At 33.9% G+C, this 18877-nt stretch overlaps 2 protein-coding genes across 3 annotated transcripts in view; both read left to right on the top strand.

Moving 5' to 3' along the window:
* Positions 1–1446: 1446 nt before the first annotated feature.
* Positions 1447–5635, top strand: Mcm5 (Minichromosome maintenance 5). Its single transcript, XM_040721070.2, has 2 exons — positions 1447–1647; positions 3039–5635. Exon 2 carries the CDS (start codon positions 3316–3318, stop codon positions 5524–5526), a length of 2211 nt encoding a protein of 736 aa, XP_040577004.1. The 5' UTR covers positions 1447–1647; positions 3039–3315; the 3' UTR covers positions 5527–5635.
* Positions 5636–7958: 2323 nt separating this feature from the next.
* LOC121125830 (uncharacterized) overlaps positions 7959–18877 on the top strand; it is a 28340-nt gene continuing 17421 nt past the window's right edge. Inside the window, exon 1 of one of the 2 annotated variants that reach the window (XM_040721071.2) lies at positions 7959–8263. In XM_040721071.2, the coding sequence (XP_040577005.1) occupies positions 8050–8263 (214 nt within the window). In that variant the 5' untranslated portion in view covers positions 7959–8049. Of the gene's footprint in view, positions 8264–17598; positions 17829–18877 lie in introns of those variants that run through there. The other variant, XM_040721072.2, reaches the window with a different exon arrangement.

Below are 18877 nucleotides of genomic sequence, written 5' to 3'. Positions count from 1 at the left end.
TCAAACATGTGGAATTTACTATTGCTAAAGTGAACAACTCGAAAGTCATTATGAATAAACTCAAAAATGGATTATTATTTTTTCCAATTTGCTTATTAAATTTGATTCGTAATTCATTATATTTGTTGTTTAGTTACTCAAATAATATAGCAGTTTAAAATATATTAAAAGTTGTAACTTATTCGTGGATTATACAAGTTGCGATCCATAAATGAGATGAGGCATTTTAAAAGAGTAATTATAATTTAAGGATATCTGTGATAAGTACAATAAAAAAATTAGTATTCCATTAGATATTTGATATATTCATAGGTAATTAATCAGATAAAAATTGCTTAATTGAATATTATTCTGTGACACAGTGGAAAATTTAGGGGTCCACAGTTAATTTACGTGTGTGTACATAATGAGTGTACTATTAGTCGATCACCATGAAATGCCGGTAATATGATTAAAATAGCTGTTGTTATTATGATGAAAGTGCTGTGAGACGTAGGTACTAATTGTAGCTTTTTCAAGGTACGCAATATCTGCAATACTTATTGACTAATTTGGGCAATTGTTGACGTAGGAGATAAGGCTTTTTTTTAGAGAGAGACAGCTTCTGTTCTACCCCGACGATTTGGAAAAAGCCTAAAAAATTACCAACACCATAATAATTATACAAAAAGGTTTTTTATATATTAGTATATATGATAAAGATTGTGGAGGGGGCGAGCCCCCCTACAAAGGATCTAACGACGCCCCTGCTACTAACCGAAATGTAGGATTAATCAATCCAATAAAGTAAAGTTGACCATGAAAATAAAATTCATTTGTTATTCATTCGTTAAGAAACCCACAATTTTTATCGATTTTTTAAAACTATGAGATAAAGTCATAAACTAGAGAATATTTGAACGTCACTGCTCATCCTTGAACCCAATACACAATCTTATGGATCATCTTAAAAGGCCAGTAGAAAAAGAGGAGTCAAGTTGAAATACAAAATTATAATTAATTTGTATATAGACTATTATTCGTCACAAAATATCAAATGAATTTTTAGGAGTTTGTTAATCAAGTATTTCTTGGCGTTAAGCCAAAGGTTGGATCAACTCACTTCTTTAAGTTTCTCTTAATGAATTAATAAATCAAATTGTCGTAACTCAATAATCACAACTTTTAGTGTTATTGCTTATATCAGTTATCTTTATCTTGGAAGTCTAATATTAATACTTAAAAACAAAGAAATTCAGATTTTTGAAATAAAATTCTCAGATCCATAATTTTATTGTTAAAAATTGGAGCACACCATTATTCATATTAAAAAAAAAAAAAAAATCCAAGCTTAATTATCTAATTAAAATATTAGAATTATGACAATTTGGCTCTCAGCCCACAAATTGTTATGGTGCATATAATTAATTGTCTTGAATATTTTCTCGAATTGAATTTCTCCCATAGTATTAAAATGAAATTTTTTGAATGATTTTGAGAAACTTATTCATGCAATGGGCTCAAATCTGAAAAAGTATCGCGTCTTTGATTTTGAGCTCAAGTCTTTCAAATAAGAACTCGAATCCAAGTTCCCATCTCTACTCACAACCCTAACAATCATACAACTATCTGAATGTGTAAGTCAAGATCCTGGATTGAATCAATCAGGTAAGTTAAGAGAGGGTATATTTTATCAATTAATTTAAACTATCTTTATTACAAGTACTCCAACGTAGAGCTCCTAATATAAGAAGGGATCGAAGTTTTTTTTTTTTTTAAATATCATGTACTTAATATTTAATAAGTGTTGGGAGGGAGGAATTATGTAGCCAAATCTTAGTAATTGATATTAGATAAATGCCACTTTTAAGTCATTTCAAAATTAAATTAACGGAAAATTCAATATTAATATCATATAATACTAATAATTATGTATTAGAATGCATCTTGGTGGGACCAAGGTAGATTATCACAGAGTATTATGACGTGATTGAAATTTAGTCCAGGGATACTCAAAATTAGACCATTTAAATGATTGATATTGATGCATCTGGACAGTGGTGGGATATTGATATCCAGTTTAAATTCTCTTCTTTTCGAAATGAAACAATTGGGTTGATTTTTCTTTCATTGTTTATAAAGAATTATGTTCTATAAAGTATACTAGGTTTAATTAAAGCGTTAGCAAAGGCTCTGCTGTAATGTGTCAATTTTTGAGCTGAATACATAGAGATTTCAGCATTGTTGATGCCCGTCATTTTGGGGGGCCTAAACAATCAAGTTTTATAAGAGAATCCCTTTTTTTTCATGAATATTGATGAAAATAGTGAACTATCAAATGGGACCAACAAATTAAAGGACTTATTGTCTATTAAAAATTTATTCCTCTATTGCCTAGTTATATTATATATCTTACCCAAAAATGTATTATAAATATGATGTTACATCGTTATACTTTCGTATTTCTATAGGTTAGATAAAAATTAAATATTAGAATGGAAATATATGTTATTCTTCTGTAATGATCCTACTTTTCTCGTCCCTACGATAAAAAAAAAATGTAACTTTAAACATTTCATAGGGATTTTCAGTACAAATTAGTTTGATTATATGCAAATGTCAGTGTTTATCATTTGCATCTAGTAGTATTCAATGCAAGTTTTTTTATGCTTGAAGGCATTTGATGAAGTTTCATCATGATTTATTGGGAATTTGTGCATTTTAAGTAGTAGAAATAATCCCTTTGAGTTCCCCCCCTCCCCCCTCCCCAAGAAGGCGTCTCATTTAATTATGAATTTATGATGCAGTTAATAACACTTTATTACTAAAATAACAAAGAGACAATGATATTATCTTGCTCATATGGTTATGGGAACGTCATTGGGGGCATTTGTTGGATAAATGTAAATATATAAATTATGAAAAGTAAAAAATGTAGTTATTTAAATTTATTTTTTGCGTTCATTCCTTATTTTATATCATAGCTACTCTTTTAGTAAAATATGACATTAATACAGAAGACTTAGTGAATGTTTACTATTTATTTATGCTATATTTAGGATTGTCAATTAAATTATCTATCGTCCTAATCCTGTATTTGGAGTCCAATATACGTATCATCTATGATAGTAAGTTTAGATTAATAACATTGCGAAGTGATGACGTGATCTATGTAGTAGGTTGCGAGTTCCCTGTTCTGGTGTCCCATGAAATGCAGCAGTCATAATTTTAGCGGGAAAAGTGTAGGGACATTGTGAATTCAATTGATTCTCTTGTGAGTATCAGTATCTTGTCCCTACAAGAATTTTCAATTCTGAAATCCAATAGTGTGCAAGTATGGAGGGATTTGACGATGGAGGAGTCTTTTTCTCTGACAACTTTGGAGGCGGGAATGATGCTTCCGGCTCATCGACGTCCAATGTGGCCATTAAGAATCAGTTTAAGGAGTTTATTCGGAGTTACCATGAGGAAGGATCCAACTTCAGCTACAAGTATCGAGATGCTCTGAAAAGAAATTTAAGCCTTGGGGAGGCTCGATTGGAAGTGATTTTCGAGGATCTGAGCTCATTTGATGCGAATCTCGCGGATAAGTTGAGCAAAGGTCCCTCTGATAGCCTCCCTCTGTTCGAAGAGGCCGCCACGGAGTTGGGAGTGGAGATTTTAGACGATGTTCGGTCTGGAGAGAGTGTTCAGATCTCTCTGTTCTCCTCTGAAAGACCCCTTGGGATTCGTGACTTGAGTTCCGACCTCATTTCCCGTCTGGTTCGGATACCCGGAATCATCATCAGTGCCAGCTCCATCAAGTCCAAAGCAAAGACTATTTCGATCGCCTGTCGCACGTGCAAACATGTCATTCCCAACATCAGGGTCCCTCCAGGGCTGGAAGGACTCCCTCTGCCACGCAAGTGCGCCAACTCGGGCCTACAAGCGGAAAATAAGTGCCCACTGGATCCTTACATTATCCTACCCGATAAAATCAAATGCTGCGACTTTCAAGTGCTCAAACTTCAAGAGTCTCCGGACTCGGTGCCCCACGGAGAAATGCCTCGGCACATGACTCTCTTTCTGGATCGCTTCCTTGTTGATAAAGTTGTTCCGGGTAACAAAGTCACCGTTTTGGGGATTTACTCTATTCGCAAAACCTCGAATAAGTGGGGTGAGTCCAAGTCGGTTGGTGTTCGCGCTCCCTATCTACGTGTAGTTGGCATTCAAGTGGACACAGATGGACAGGGTCGAACAGCGGTGGATACTCGCTTTACCTCAGAAGAAGAGGAACGCTTTCGCAGACTGGCTGCTAAGCCAAATGTTCAAAACATAATTTCCCAATCTATTGCTCCATCCATTTATGGATCCGATGATATAAAAAAAGCCATAGCCTGCCTTTTGTTTGGTGGTTCTCGAAAGCGTCTTCCTGATGGCTTAACGCGGCGTGGTGATATTAATGTTCTTCTTCTGGGTGACCCTGGAACAGCCAAATCTCAATTACTCAAATTTGTGCATAGGCTAGCTCCTATTTCTGTATATACTTCCGGAAAAGGTTCATCTGCTGCAGGTTTAACGGCCTCTGTTCTTCGTGATCCTGCTACTAGGAATTTTGTTGTGGAGGGAGGGGCTATGGTTCTTGCAGATGGAGGCGTGGTATGTATTGATGAATTTGACAAGATGAGAGAGGATGATCGCGTTGCCATTCATGAAGCTATGGAACAACAAACCATTTCTATTGCCAAGGCTGGTATCACCACTACATTAAATTCCCGTTGCTCTGTTTTGGCTGCTGCGAACTCCATTTTTGGACGTTGGGATGATACCAAGGGGGAAGAAAATATTGACTTCATGCCAACAATTTTGTCTCGTTTTGATACGATCTTCATTATCAAGGATGAACATAATGAGGCTAGAGACACTATTTTAGCAAAGCATGTAATAAGTGTTCACGTCAATGCATTTGCCGTTGATTCAATGCAAGGAGACGATGATAAGGACGAGAATGATGATAATGAGTTATCAATGCTATTCCTAAAGAAGTTTATCACATACGCTCGCACCCGTTGTGGACCAAGACTCAGTGAAGCTTCCGCTGAGAAACTCAAGAATAAATACGTCATGATGCGTAATGGAACCAAGGAATTGGAGAATGATTCTGATAAGCGCCTCGCTATCCCCATTACAGTTCGTCAATTGGAGGCAGTTATTCGTATCTCGGAGTCTTTGGCTAAAATGGAGCTTCAACCATTTGCTGTTGATAGACATGTAGATGAAGCTCTCCGTATCTTTCAAGTCTCTACATTGGATGCTGCCATGAGTGGATCCTTAAGTGGAGTTGAGGGATTTACTACAGAAGAGGATCAAGAGCTCGTCAATCGTATTGAAAGACAGCTTAAGAGAAGATTTGCCATTGGGTCTCAAGTATCTGAGCAGTCCATTATCCAGGACTTTTCTAAACAAAAATATCCTGAAAAAGCTGTTCAAAGAGTTTTACATTTTATGATTCGACGGGGTGAAATTCAACATCGTATGCAACGGAAAATGCTTTATAGAATAAAGTAAATTCCTACAAATCCATGACATTTGACCTTTTAAAAAAAAAAAATATTTTGTAACATTCTTTTATTTTTTGACATCTTTTAAAAAATATATATATTATATACATAGTGAATACTGGTGTTATTTAGTATAAAACACATGGTCCTCTATTTTGTGGTAATTACTACCATAATTACCACAAAATTAATTTAACTCGTGGTAGATCTCGCGTATAAAAGTGCTTTTAACATTTTTATAATACATTATTCGTGTCGCGTCAGTCATTATTTAGCTCTGAAGACTGCAATCCCTTCTAGTTCTTCTAAGTTAAATTAGTTCTAGTACCGACAGTCCTAAGGACCAACATTCTGAAGGATCGGTCCTAAGACTGGACTGATCTGGACCAAATAAATAAGGACGGACACTGAACGAATGTGAATCCTAACAAGGCCTTAATTGCGAAACAAAAAATTAAGGATTTCAACCAAGTATTTTTGAATTAGTGAGGCTTATAGCGTGTAAATCAATGGCGTACATACTTGAGATGAAGCCATATTCCTTTCTTCATATCCTTTCAAGTACTAATACTTTTTTTATTACTTATGTTTCGACGTAATTAAATACATTTTTTTTATAATCTTGCTAGGTACATGACGTTTATAGTGTTTAAAGCAGAGGTTCGCCGCATCCTGATGTACTTGAACCGCTTCATTTTGGGAGGATGAGATGATGGGAACGCATGCCAAACATTTTTTTTAAATACGTTGATGATAATTATTACTCCCAATGTCACTTTAAATTGAGAATAACCAAGGTTATAAAAGCCAAAAAAACCTATATTCTTTGTCAAATGAGAGAATTTCTACCAGGTTTTTTATGATTATATTTTATACATCTTTAGGAGTTAGGACTCAATCCGTTTATTACGGATGAGTGATCACATATTGCTAGTGGTGTCGGACTATTGCTTAATATTCTTCCATTTGAGTGAAGATAAGGAGTGTAATGAGTATTGATTTAAACTTACATTCACTGCATCTTAGCGCACTTTAATTTTTGCTCTATAAATGGAATTGGGTCATTTTTGATATAATTTATTGGAAAAAAATAGATGAGTCACAAGACGATTGAAGCTGTAACCAATGCAGTTTAATATGAATCCTTCTATATCAATGTATGACGAGTTCATTAATATGTTCCGTAGAATCCGCTTAAGCCAGATCTCAAGGGACTGAAAAAATATCCGTTATAAATTAAATCCTCCTTATTGAATTCATTGTACCCAATTCTATTATAACACATTCCGGACTTTCTTAAATGCACACTATAAACGAATATCCGTATTAAGTGTTGACACTTTAACCGGGTTCTGCGGTATTCCAAACTCATATAAGATAAATCAATTCCTTCCCAGTTTCGGCAATATATTCGCGTTTTTATTATTATTTGAAGGAAGATTCATAGAAAATTATCTGTACGAATACTGAATTAACGATTTTTCCCCCCACTTAATTGACGAATGGCTATTATTATTTGAATTTATATACTTAGTAATTAATTAGGGGATGCTCTATTTTTTTTATAATACAATTTTTTTCAAAAATGTTTGTAAGTATAATAAGTTAAATACGAATGAATGTGAGTATAAAGGTTTTATGTCCATCATAAAAGTAAATACGTACATAGATTTACATTATACAATTGTTGTGAAGAATATTTAAAACCATTCGAACAAAGAGGGGTTATGACCCGTGTATTCTTAGGGTTTACTACCTGTACCTAAATAGAAACAACCTGGGAGCTCACTTAAAGGAGATTCAAAAACATGAAACTAGGATTGAGTTCCATAGCTCTTTTTCAAACTCTTATTTCTGGATTGCTATACAAGGAAGCTGTAGATAATACTCAATTGTCTCATCGGAGGCATAATTCGTACATAAATTATGAAGTAATAGAAGGAAAGGAGTCTTCTTCTAAAATTCGAACACGAGAAATCATTCTCTATTTCACAGCAAGTCTTGAGCTTCTCACACTTGCTCATCTTATATACGAAAATTACGTTCTAAGTTCAGCCTTAAACGGACCTCATTTTACAAAGGATGCAAACCCTCATCATAAAGATCCTGGACCCTGGCATAACTTTTGGAAGTCAATGGAAATGGAGCCAAAGTCTGTCAATCACGTTCTTGGAAAAACTCAGAATATTCTTAAAATAATGAGTCAAGCAATGGATGTCTCTAAAGGGATCTACGCCGCCTTTCTCATTGATGAATTATGATCGAATGATATGTATTATATTTTCTGTGTATGTAACGTTTTAAGTAAGAATGATTTTGGGATTTCCCCAATATTTAGATGGCATTCAGTATTCACCCTATTAATATGTAAGATTATGAATAAAGTTTATATTACTCATCGTCAATAAGAGTTATTTTATTTTATTTTTCCTCCCGTCTTTCGCATGTATTTGTCAGATCAATGATGTCCATCGATTAAACTAATAGCTTATGTAAATAAAATAGTCATTGTTCACTCAGTTTTTAAGTAATGGCGGATAAAATACTGCTCGAGAATTCTGACGGATCTGTTTTACCTGTTAATGAACTACCGATTGTAACTGCCATCGGATTTACGGGAAGTGTACAAAGAGGACTTATTTTTGATTATGATCGACGTCGCGTCTTTTATCCTCTTGGAAAGACCATTGTTCTACGATCCGATGCGTCTTTTACAAATTATTCTTCAGAGGAATGTAAAAGTGGTAAAGTATATAATAATTAATGTAAATACATATTTATAGAAAAAGAATATAGTCATAATGGGTGTGAAGAGTCTTTAGACTAGAGGATAGAGTTTCATTCTTGTTTGCTCAGGGGTAGAATCTATTCAAATAGTAGTAACTGATAGGGTGTTGTAACTCTGCCTCTGATTTATAAGTACATATTCTTTAAAAGGAGTGGAAAAGGGGCTACAAGGAATGTATTATTCTCTTAGAAGGAGTCCCATTATTGGATTTGTTCGGTATTTTGTGTTTGAGTAAGATAAATAATCAATATAAGGTTATCAACATTTTAAAGAGAGTTATGGGAGCCGTACAAATATCGAGTGGATCATGTAACAAAAGGGGTATGGAATATACTCCATTAAAATATATTCTACCTTGAAATTGAATCTCTTAAATACATTTATTATATATGTATTATAATAATATAATTAATCGTAAATCATTTCATGTTAACATTACAATCACAGGGGAAATATAAAATTATGCATAAATCACAATTAATAAGTCGTTAAAGTTCATAGTAGTAGATATTTATTAACGACTAAATAATATCCTATTGCAATCATAATTTGTACGTACCGACGTATGTACGATTAGTAATGAATTCATTTAAGCCTCAACCTAAATTTTATGTCAGGTTTGTCAAAAAAATAAATCCGAGTCCGGAAAGAGTATTATTTTGAAATTAAAAAAATTAGGAATGGTGCATTTCCACAGACGTGATAAACTGCATCAAGTTGATATATTTACTACATAACATGAACAAATTTGCCATAAATCTGGATTAAAATCCTTCAAATGTCATTATGAATAAAAAAGGCTTCACACCTGCTTAGAATACTACTTGATGCAAATAATAAACACGGATATTTGAATTCAACATAATGGATGACTTAGAAATTGTGACGTCACGTGAAAACGTTCTATAAATGAAGTATTAAAATCCTTAGAACCAAGAAGCATCAAACTTTTTAAATTAATTCTAACTGTACATATTTTTTACAAATTATTTTATATCTATTCCATTTATTGATTTTTTCCTCTCTTTAATTTAGCTAAAGCCGATTTTTAACCTGCGCTATGAAATTGAACACTTCAAATTTTTATAAAAAAAGTCCTCCGTCCCTGTATAGAATATAAAAAAAAAGAACATGTTCATGCAAAACAGGACGGTATTGATTCCCCGAATTGTACTAAATGCCCAGGGAATTTGAATCGTAAATTTGTTTAATGTAAACTCACGAAACCTCTCAATCAACATTCTTGTGAAGGAAAAAACTAGTGTTGTGCCGATCCAGTAAAGCCCCACATACTTGACGGTACTTTAATATGAATACTGGCCCACTTCTAAGCATGTCGGGCCCTGTAGTATTTCCTAAAACCAGGGTTTCCCAAACTTTACTATGCTAAGGCCCTCTACACTTATACATTTTTAGCTGAGGCCCCCTTTATACAAATATTTGAATTATAAATGTGTAGACTGAAAGCAATCCTCAATTCTCCATCTTCCTGCGCCCCGCCCTACCCTCCCCTCACGGCCCCCACTTTGAAAACCATTGTCTAAAGCAACCTTAGTTTTCGGAGCCCCTTCTGGAACTTGGGGTAATACGTATGAAGTAACTGCAGCCCTGTTTGTGTCTAATATCAATTCCTGGGTTCGAAAAATCCAAAAACCAAAGCCCCCCCCCCCCAATAAAAATTTATAATCCTGCGGATGCCCTGAATGTGCCCTCATTAGCAGATATATCAATTGAGATATCTTTAGCATTTTTATTTAAATATACTTTCGCTTATTTCTACATATTATGTGTTATGCAAGTGTCTTTATCTATATGTAGATCGATCGATTATGATGTCACCCTCATGTTGTGGGAGGAAGGTACAACATGAGAGTATCCTAGATAAAAATCTCTTTTTAATTAGGTCATTGTTTCCTTGTATAATTGTACAACAATAAGTAATAACATGACGTGTACAATGTATACCTAATAATATTATTAATAATTCTTTTCAATTTCTCTCCTGTAGTGACTGGGCTTTGAAAAAATAAAATCGTAGTCATACTACAACGGTATTTCTGTTGTTTTTAGCAATGTGCATATCAAGTTTTTAATGTAAGTCGTAATTTCACTAAATACAGTAACACCTCGGTACGCAAGTCAATAATGATATATTCGAATACCCCTTCAAAATATAATTTAGATCACGCAATCTGTCCTCTGAAAAGAAAAAGAAACCAAATCATATGGTGGTTAGCCAAATAAGTCAATCCTACCAACTGCTATCTATACCTTAAGTAATCCCAGACTATCACCGTCATATTACATTTTCACCATTTCTAAAATAAATTATATGCATATATATTTCGAAATATTAAAATATGCATAGTATATATTTATATACAGTATTATAATATTGCTGAGTAATATTCTATTAAAAGCGTAGCTATAAATTTGGATTTCTATATGATAGCCAAAATTTATTCATATAAATAATAAAATGGCCAATATATATAGATTATAAACGTTGAGGGATCAACAAGAAATGGTGTTCCTGAAATGGCCGCCCATGACGTATCTAGCGAGAGGTAGGAATAACAAAATACGTAGGGTATTTCTACGTTACTTTTATTGTGTAACACAACCTTTCACCCGAAAACAAGCGGGAGAAAAACAGGGCTGCGGTGTCGGAATAGGTGCCATTCTTAGTGGAGTTAGAGTCATGAGTTGGAAAATTTATACCGACTCCGGCTACAAAAATTATTATAATTTGTGTAAACAATACTTATTTTACATCCAAGGGTTAAATTGAGTATTTGTAAAGTTATTTTCTAAATGGTTATAAATTATTGGTATTAAGTACTATTAATTTATGACACTTTTTAAGTTAACTAATTCATAAGTTTACTTTACACATTTCAAACGTGCTTTATAGTCCATAGAATCTCAATTCCCAAACACTTCTAAAGCTTAAATTATTATCTTGGGTAGAGCATAGCCACTAGCCGTGCTAGTTCATTAATTAGACTTGTGAATAGTCAATGTCATTCTAGAAAAGTGTAACATTGTAGACATATGTTGTGTGTATTGTCGTTCCTAGTTTTCCGAAACTTATGAATGTATTAGCAATAGTAGATAGATTTTGATCCATTTCATTTCTTGTTCATCTAGTTAAATATCTTATTTTCTTATCTTCAAAATATTTTCTTTATGTATAGCACAATTATTTACTAAATATAGCTATAAACTAAATATATATTTAAAGTATATAGACTCAAATGACTCAATAGTACTTATATTGGCTATAAAACATATTATTAAAAAATAATAATGTGTGTTGGAGTCGAAGTTGGTAGCATTAGGAATACTAGATTCGGAGTTTGGCATTTTATGTATCGACTCCGAAGCCCTGAGCAAGAGGCACAGGCAGTTATACAATAGGGACTGTTTACGGGGTGCGTAGTTAAAATATGGACAGTTATAAAAAAGAGGAATAAGAAAAACATATTAGAGTAATTGATAACTCCTTCCATCAGCTGACAAACAGTGTGTATTGCCCACAATCAATAGTAGAAAAATGACCACACAAAGAGACAAAAGAATCAATTTTGCTGCTTTATTTCCCGTGGAACACACCCCAACACTTGACTCAGGAACTATTTACAACGTCAAGAAGGCCATATATGACAGTATTGGGGTCGAAAAGAGCTTCAACATGATGGTGTACCGGCACAACCAACACACAGTCCTTTTTGAAGACCAACATTCCAATCGCGGGGGAAAATGTGTCCACCATACTTGCCAACCCGGTCGACTTTTCCTTCTTTCTGCATATCGAAGCCAGGGTATACAGGATAGGACACCAAATCTTGAAGTTCTTAATGCTTCCGTTGATGAGCATTGGAACTCAATTAGCCCAATTATATCATTACCACCTATCAGAACTTCCAGCGGTGCATCAACTCTATAGTCAAAGTCGATTGAGGCTACATTGAAGATTAGAAATGGCAAGATATATGCCAACATCTGTGCATAGTTGAGTTAATGAACCTTCCCTAGTATCCGAGTTTAAATTTGTTGAAATTCCAGACTCAAAATAACTAAATTTTCAATTACAAACCGGCTATAATGACTCTTTAATACACAAGAATATCCCCTAGAGCGCCCTCTATCCCATCAAAACCTCACAGGATCTCAATTTTTAAACACTAAGAGGAAATTGAAATTCAAATTACTGTGTCCCTACAGGATCTACTGTTTAAAGTCCGGTATCACTTGTCTACAGATGCACCAGGGCACTAGCATCTTGGCAAAACTCAATAAGATTTTAAACGATAGTTCTGACTGACAACATTATGAAATCTGAAAAATCCAAGCTCACAGCAAAGTTTATACCACTAGAAAATGATGCCATGGAGTAATTCTATTTTTTCCAGATAAATTCAACTTCCTCTTTTTGTTTAAAATTTTAGATCCTTTCAGGTTATGATTGGATAGGGATCAGCCTAGTGGCTATTCTTGTTTATCAAACAATTCCTATAGGACATGAGCAAACTTGAAAAAAAATATATTATCCGAAAGGGGGTCTGACAGTCTGTAGCTTTATGTTCTTAAAAGATGTTGCATGCTGAGAATAATTTTCGCAGCGCCCTCTATGTGAGTAAAATACATTTTTATTATATATTAAATAAGATTATCATTCAGGGAGTTGTATTATTTTGCCGCGAGACCGTATGTGTAGGAGCAGAGTTATGATGAAACACGAACTAGGTTCCATTGGCCTCCTTGATCATCCAGTGAATGACAATAGTCTTCAAAACCTCGCAGTATCTATCTTACCCAACCCGTTCCTTCGAATAGAAGGACGGCGGAATCACTGAACCGTTGCTCTACAGGACACCAAGGTCATAATGGATGCCAGAAACTTGTTCTTGCAGACGAGAGTTACAGTGGACTTCTCATGGGACAGCCACATATCATTTTGTCTGTTGTACGTACGATCCACAATCCAGTTTTCCTTCATTATTGCAAGACGGTCGTTCCCCGCGTCAGCGAGTTTGACAATTGTTGACCTTCTTCGCTGCTCCATCGTTACTTATTGTTTGATCACATTCAAAACGGACTCAATCAAAAAATAATAACATAACCTCTTAAATTGTACAATAAAATGATATAGACGTGCTCTCTTTATTGATGTGGATACAGTTAATGTCAGCCCCAATTTATCTGCGAGACCCTGTATGCATAAAAAAGCCTCAAAATCCCTTGTTAGATATTATCCAATTCTTCACAACTACGGTAGTATTGTTCAATCATTGTTCATATCATCATTCCATTTCAGCCAATTAATGGTAAGGACACTGATTTTAGGTAAAGAATAGAAAATTGGACGGCTGACATCAAAATACAGTCTAAATACACAATTTAAGAAACAAAAAATATAGACTGTACATTGTTGTCAGCTGTTGGTGTTCCAGATTATTTCCCCCTTATCAGTATTTTGAACGTTGACTAATTAAATTCAAATTTGCTTTTGTTAAGCTTTGAACAATTCTGAACAATTATTGTATAATACATCCATAGTTGGGAAGGATTGGATAAAATCTACCAGCTGATTTTGTGCATTACCCCCTCTATACTTTTGGAGGAAAGGTTGCGAGATACAACAACGACGTAGTACCTATTGACCGAATTTTTACAACTATGGAATTAATTAATACTTATTCAATAACTGTCGAAAATGATTCCCATTTAGATTCAACCAACTAACGTTCAGAACACTGATAAGGGGAACATAACATAAAAATCAACAGCTGACTATTAAATACGCGATAAATTTAGATTTTAGTGAAGAAGCGCCTTGATTGGAAGTCAAACAATTTCCACTTGCCATTTTAACACTTTAAAAGTAATTTTTATAGCTCAAATAAGAGGCTTCTTGACTAGGTTTTTTAATATCGAGGTATTACTGAATAAATACCTTTCCTGAAGATTGTGTGCATGCACATATTTTGCTTTTAATTTAAAGCATCAAGTCAAGAATGTTTTCTCAAAGGCTTAGCAACAATTTACGTCAAACTTTTAAAAACACTATCTTGTAAAAATGCAGGGTTTTTCGCTCTTGCTTGTTTTTACAAAATAATAAAAAATAAAAGTACATGTGTACTTACAGTTGTTTATAAATTCTTCAAAATTTGCATGAATGCCTTCGGCTTTTAATATGGATTAATTATCACGTACAACTAATAAAGCAAATTATAACCTTTAGAACATTTTCAAGTGACGTGAGTGTTGTTGATGTACATAGGCCATTTTGGAGCCTGAACAACCAAGTTTTATAACAATAAATATAATTAATTATATTAATATTAAGAAAAAGAGTCGGATGTCTAAATGGAAACAAATAATGAAAGACTTAAACTGGACTGTCTCACAAAAATTTATCCCTCTACGAGATGGTCCATTGAAATCAGAACACTTAGTAATTCAATAATTAATGAAGGTTTGAGTAACTGAAATTAATTCCTATTTCGATATATTAAAGCATAAACAATGAGTTACAAAATAAAACAAATCTGAGCTCTCTAGCTATGTACAATTTGAGAAAATGATCCTTGAATGTGATGGACGAATTTCCCTTTGCGTACTCCATGGAGCTGGGCGTCTTCAGGACCACCATATATGCAGTCAGCAAGTCCAAAACGTTGGACAAGATGAATAGCTCTGTCAAAAAAGTCAAATTGGATCCGATGGAGATCAAGAAAACATCCCAGGGCGATCCCCTAAAGTCCATGAGGACCCATAAAAGATATCTCGTACTTTCACACAAGACTGTCCAGAAAGGTATCAAAAAAGTGTTTGGAAAGAGCCTTCTGAGGGTAGAGAGGGAACTTTTGTCACCAGCAATGATAGAAACCCATCGTTTCTGTTGCAAGTCTATTTGTGACACTTATGGCCCCCTACAGATCTGATGACAACCCCCTCGACTACACATTTTGTATACATGTCAAGGGGAAGGCCTGGAGTGTCCATTATCCAAAAGCGGAGACCCTCAATAATATTGGAAGCCAACACTGGGACGCCATGACAGAGACTACATCCGAAGGGGGTGCCAGGCCTTCCGCCGCCGTCTGGAACCATCATTGCCGCGAAGCAAGGCTACATTAATGACTAAGAGAGCTCAGACATACATCTATTTATAGTATTAATTTTGTTGAAATTCTACTGTTAATTAATAAATTATATCTTGTTGAATTTTAAAATTCAAAGTGTTCAGATTTTAATGGGCCACTCGGTATTACCTAGTTTTATTATAATACAGAGTGCACCAAGATAACTTTCTTAGAATAATGCATAGCAATCAGCCTATAGAAGTAGTAATTGTGGGGTGGGCGTGGTTTTATTCTAGAGGCGAGATTGTAAGGTTTTTAAAAAATCACAGTCAGTTGATATCATGCGTTGGAGTAATGAGGAACGTGCGTTTGCTGTCGATAATAAATATTACCAAAAAATGATTTGACATAATATTTCATAAAATTAAGTTCATTGCAATTTAGCTTCTGAGTTTTTATTGGTACGATTTATGAAAATCAGTTAATTACTTCAATTTCAAATATAACAAAAACGATTTTTTTCTTCAATTCATTTTCATAATTTGACAACTGCAAAATTCTTTGAGCGCACATAACTCCACAGATAATAATTTTAAAGAGCTACAATTTCTGCCATAATATCCGATGTAATGTAATAATTATAAATTGGTGCAATTTGTTCTAAGCCAATAATTGAAACATAGTTTATTTAGGAAAAAACAACATTTTTAAGATCTTTGCAAAATCCCCAATATCTAATTATTGCTAATCAGTCAATTAGCAACAATTATAAAATTAGATGGGTTGCCAATTTAAATTTACATTTTTTCGTATAAAATATGTATCCTTCTAAAGTTCTTCAATGAAAAGTATTTTAAATGAACAATAAAATGGAGGACGTTACCTATCCGATATGATTTTCAAAACTGTTTAAAACAAGACTTTAAATTCGTACAAACATCTTGAAACAAAAAATAACCTTTCTTATTTATTATAAATTTTGTTTTATTGCCTTTTAAAACTTTTTAAAGTTGCTGCACTCTATATATCTGAGCCATAAATGTATTCAAAGTTTGTTATAACATCGTTATATAATCATATTTCCATAGTGTGTAGATACAAATTAGCTATTACAATGGAAAGAATCAGATTTATTGATCTAATTATCATACTTTTTCGCCCCTAATCGAACTAAAAAAAATAATTAAGCAAATTTAGACATGACATAAGGATTTTTTTTAGATATTCATTTGATCATATTCAAATCACTTTTCATCATTGGCATCAATTAGTATTAAATGTAATTGTTAAGGCTTTTTATATTCTTAATCATTTGATGAAGTTTCTTCAATATTAGTTGGACATTTGTTCATTTTACGTTGCGGAAATATCAACTTTGAGCCCTCAAGATGGAGTCTTCTTTAATTATGATGCTATAGATGACGTCTGCGAGGACGGTTCAATGCAAGTGTTAGGTCTTTAATATTCTTAAATCCATTTGATGAAGTTTCATTAATTTGTATTTAACATTACTTCATTTTATGAAGTAAAAGTATATAGTTTGAGCCCCCAAAATGGCCTCTCCTTCAATTATGATGCAATGTACGACGTGAGTGAACACTCTCTATAAGTAGTTTTAGCAATAGTTTATATTTATAACGTAATCAAACTATGGGATTTGATGTAATGTACATCTCATGGAAGTTTGATCAACACACAATCATGAAATGAAGAGACTCAAAAAATTAGTCATGTTTCACGTTATTTGGGTGCATTTTTAAATATGTATGACGTACATGAATATTATATAAATCTATCATAGTCAAGGATTATGAAATATAGGCTCTGTAATCCGATTCATCATCATCATCATGATTACTACATATGCTTTGTGATAGAACTGATCACGAAGATAAAAAAGTATGTATTTTGTACAAAAGAACAAAGCCCTAATTTCCTTTTCCATAACCGCATATCATTTGATTGCAATCTTTGACTTCTCTCTCTCTTTTGCCAGAAGAAAACACCCTTTAGTGGCATATATATGATCAATTCATTGCCAAAACGGCTGGCGAATAGGGCGTGAGTAAACTTAAAAATATATATTATCTGCAAGGGGTTCTGAAGGGAATCTAGCTTTTTGTTTAAAAAAATGACGCATGCTGCAAGTAATTTTTACAGTGCCCTCTATGTGAGTAACATAGAATAATATTATCATTCAGGGAGTATTATTATTTATCTGCAAGACTCTATGTAGCCCAATCTACCAACTAATGTAATAAACAACGTTCATTCCCGTAAATAATGTTAGTTTAATGAGATTAGTTTGTCAAAAAATACAGAGGGAACCCTGAATTAGAGTCCCATACGGTGAACACGTCTGATTAATTTGAACAATCACCAATTTGGGTGAGGGATATTCAGTCATGCATCTTCTAACATGTCCTGTCGGTAAGTAGAAATAAAATAAATCGAAAATGAAAATAGTAATCTTGACAACTTGAAGATTGTTTGAGAGAAGATCAGCTTAGCTGTCATGACGTTTCATTAAATTAGCTGCAATCAGCTATGAAATATTTCCTACCCATATCTTTCCTTAATTCGTATCAAGCAAAGATATGGGTAGGAATTCCTCAATTTTCGATCCTCAATTATATACCGAGTCCTACAAAGACTTACACTTACGGGTATAATACGGAGGCGAACCTTTATTGTTACTCCCTGTCTTTCATGAGGACACGCCGCACTATTTATACTCAATAATTAAAAAATGATGATAACAGATAATAAAAAATCCTCTTCAGATTGGTTTATAGATAGTAGTACAACGTTTTTCGATTTGTTTTGCCTGTGCAGCCTCTGTGGCTGCTATATGGGAGTACTTCTGAGCCTTGATCCTCAACCATAGCCTAAATTGCAATATAAAGGAGTTTAAGATCAGGGCAGAAAGAACGGCAAAAGGTTTTGTACCAAGATTACTCAAAATTATCTTTGCACCATTTTATCTGACAGAATGCAGTCGCAATATTTCTGACTTAATTGGGTTACGAAATCTCTACAAACATTACTCCTAATTTCACTTTAATTCTAGGGCACTCACATGTACCATACCTGGAAAATAACACCCTCTAGTACAGGGGTTCTCAATCAGTGTGTCGCAGAGCCAGTGGTATTATATATTTTTAAATTATTATTAACAAAATGGACATATAAAACTTAAAGGAGGTGCCACCTGGTATACAACAGTAAAGCTTATTGAATGATGATAACAGAGCGTTTGACTCAGTTCTCAGGAAAATTTACAGACTACTTCCCAGAAGATATATGAGCTGGAAATCTTGGGTTTTGTACCCTTTCTGTGTGGATCCTGCTTCAGGAGACATGGTTATCTCAAATGTGTTTGAAAATGAACTGATGGATAGTGATGCTAATCTGTTGCATTTTGAGCATGTTAAAGATAAAAAACTGAAAATGAACCTGGTAACCCTGGAAATTTAATG

This window comes from Lepeophtheirus salmonis, chromosome 11 (genome assembly GCF_016086655.4).
Source record: "Lepeophtheirus salmonis chromosome 11, UVic_Lsal_1.4, whole genome shotgun sequence".
In the NCBI taxonomy this organism is placed as follows: domain Eukaryota; kingdom Metazoa; phylum Arthropoda; class Copepoda; order Siphonostomatoida; family Caligidae; genus Lepeophtheirus; species Lepeophtheirus salmonis.
This window is presented reverse-complemented; position numbering and strand designations above follow the sequence as displayed.

Excerpts from the sequence above, each read along its gene's own strand:
- Mcm5 (XM_040721070.2), top strand. The coding sequence starts at position 3,316 with ATGGAGGGATTTGACGATGGAGGAGTCTTTTTCTCTGACAACTTTGGA.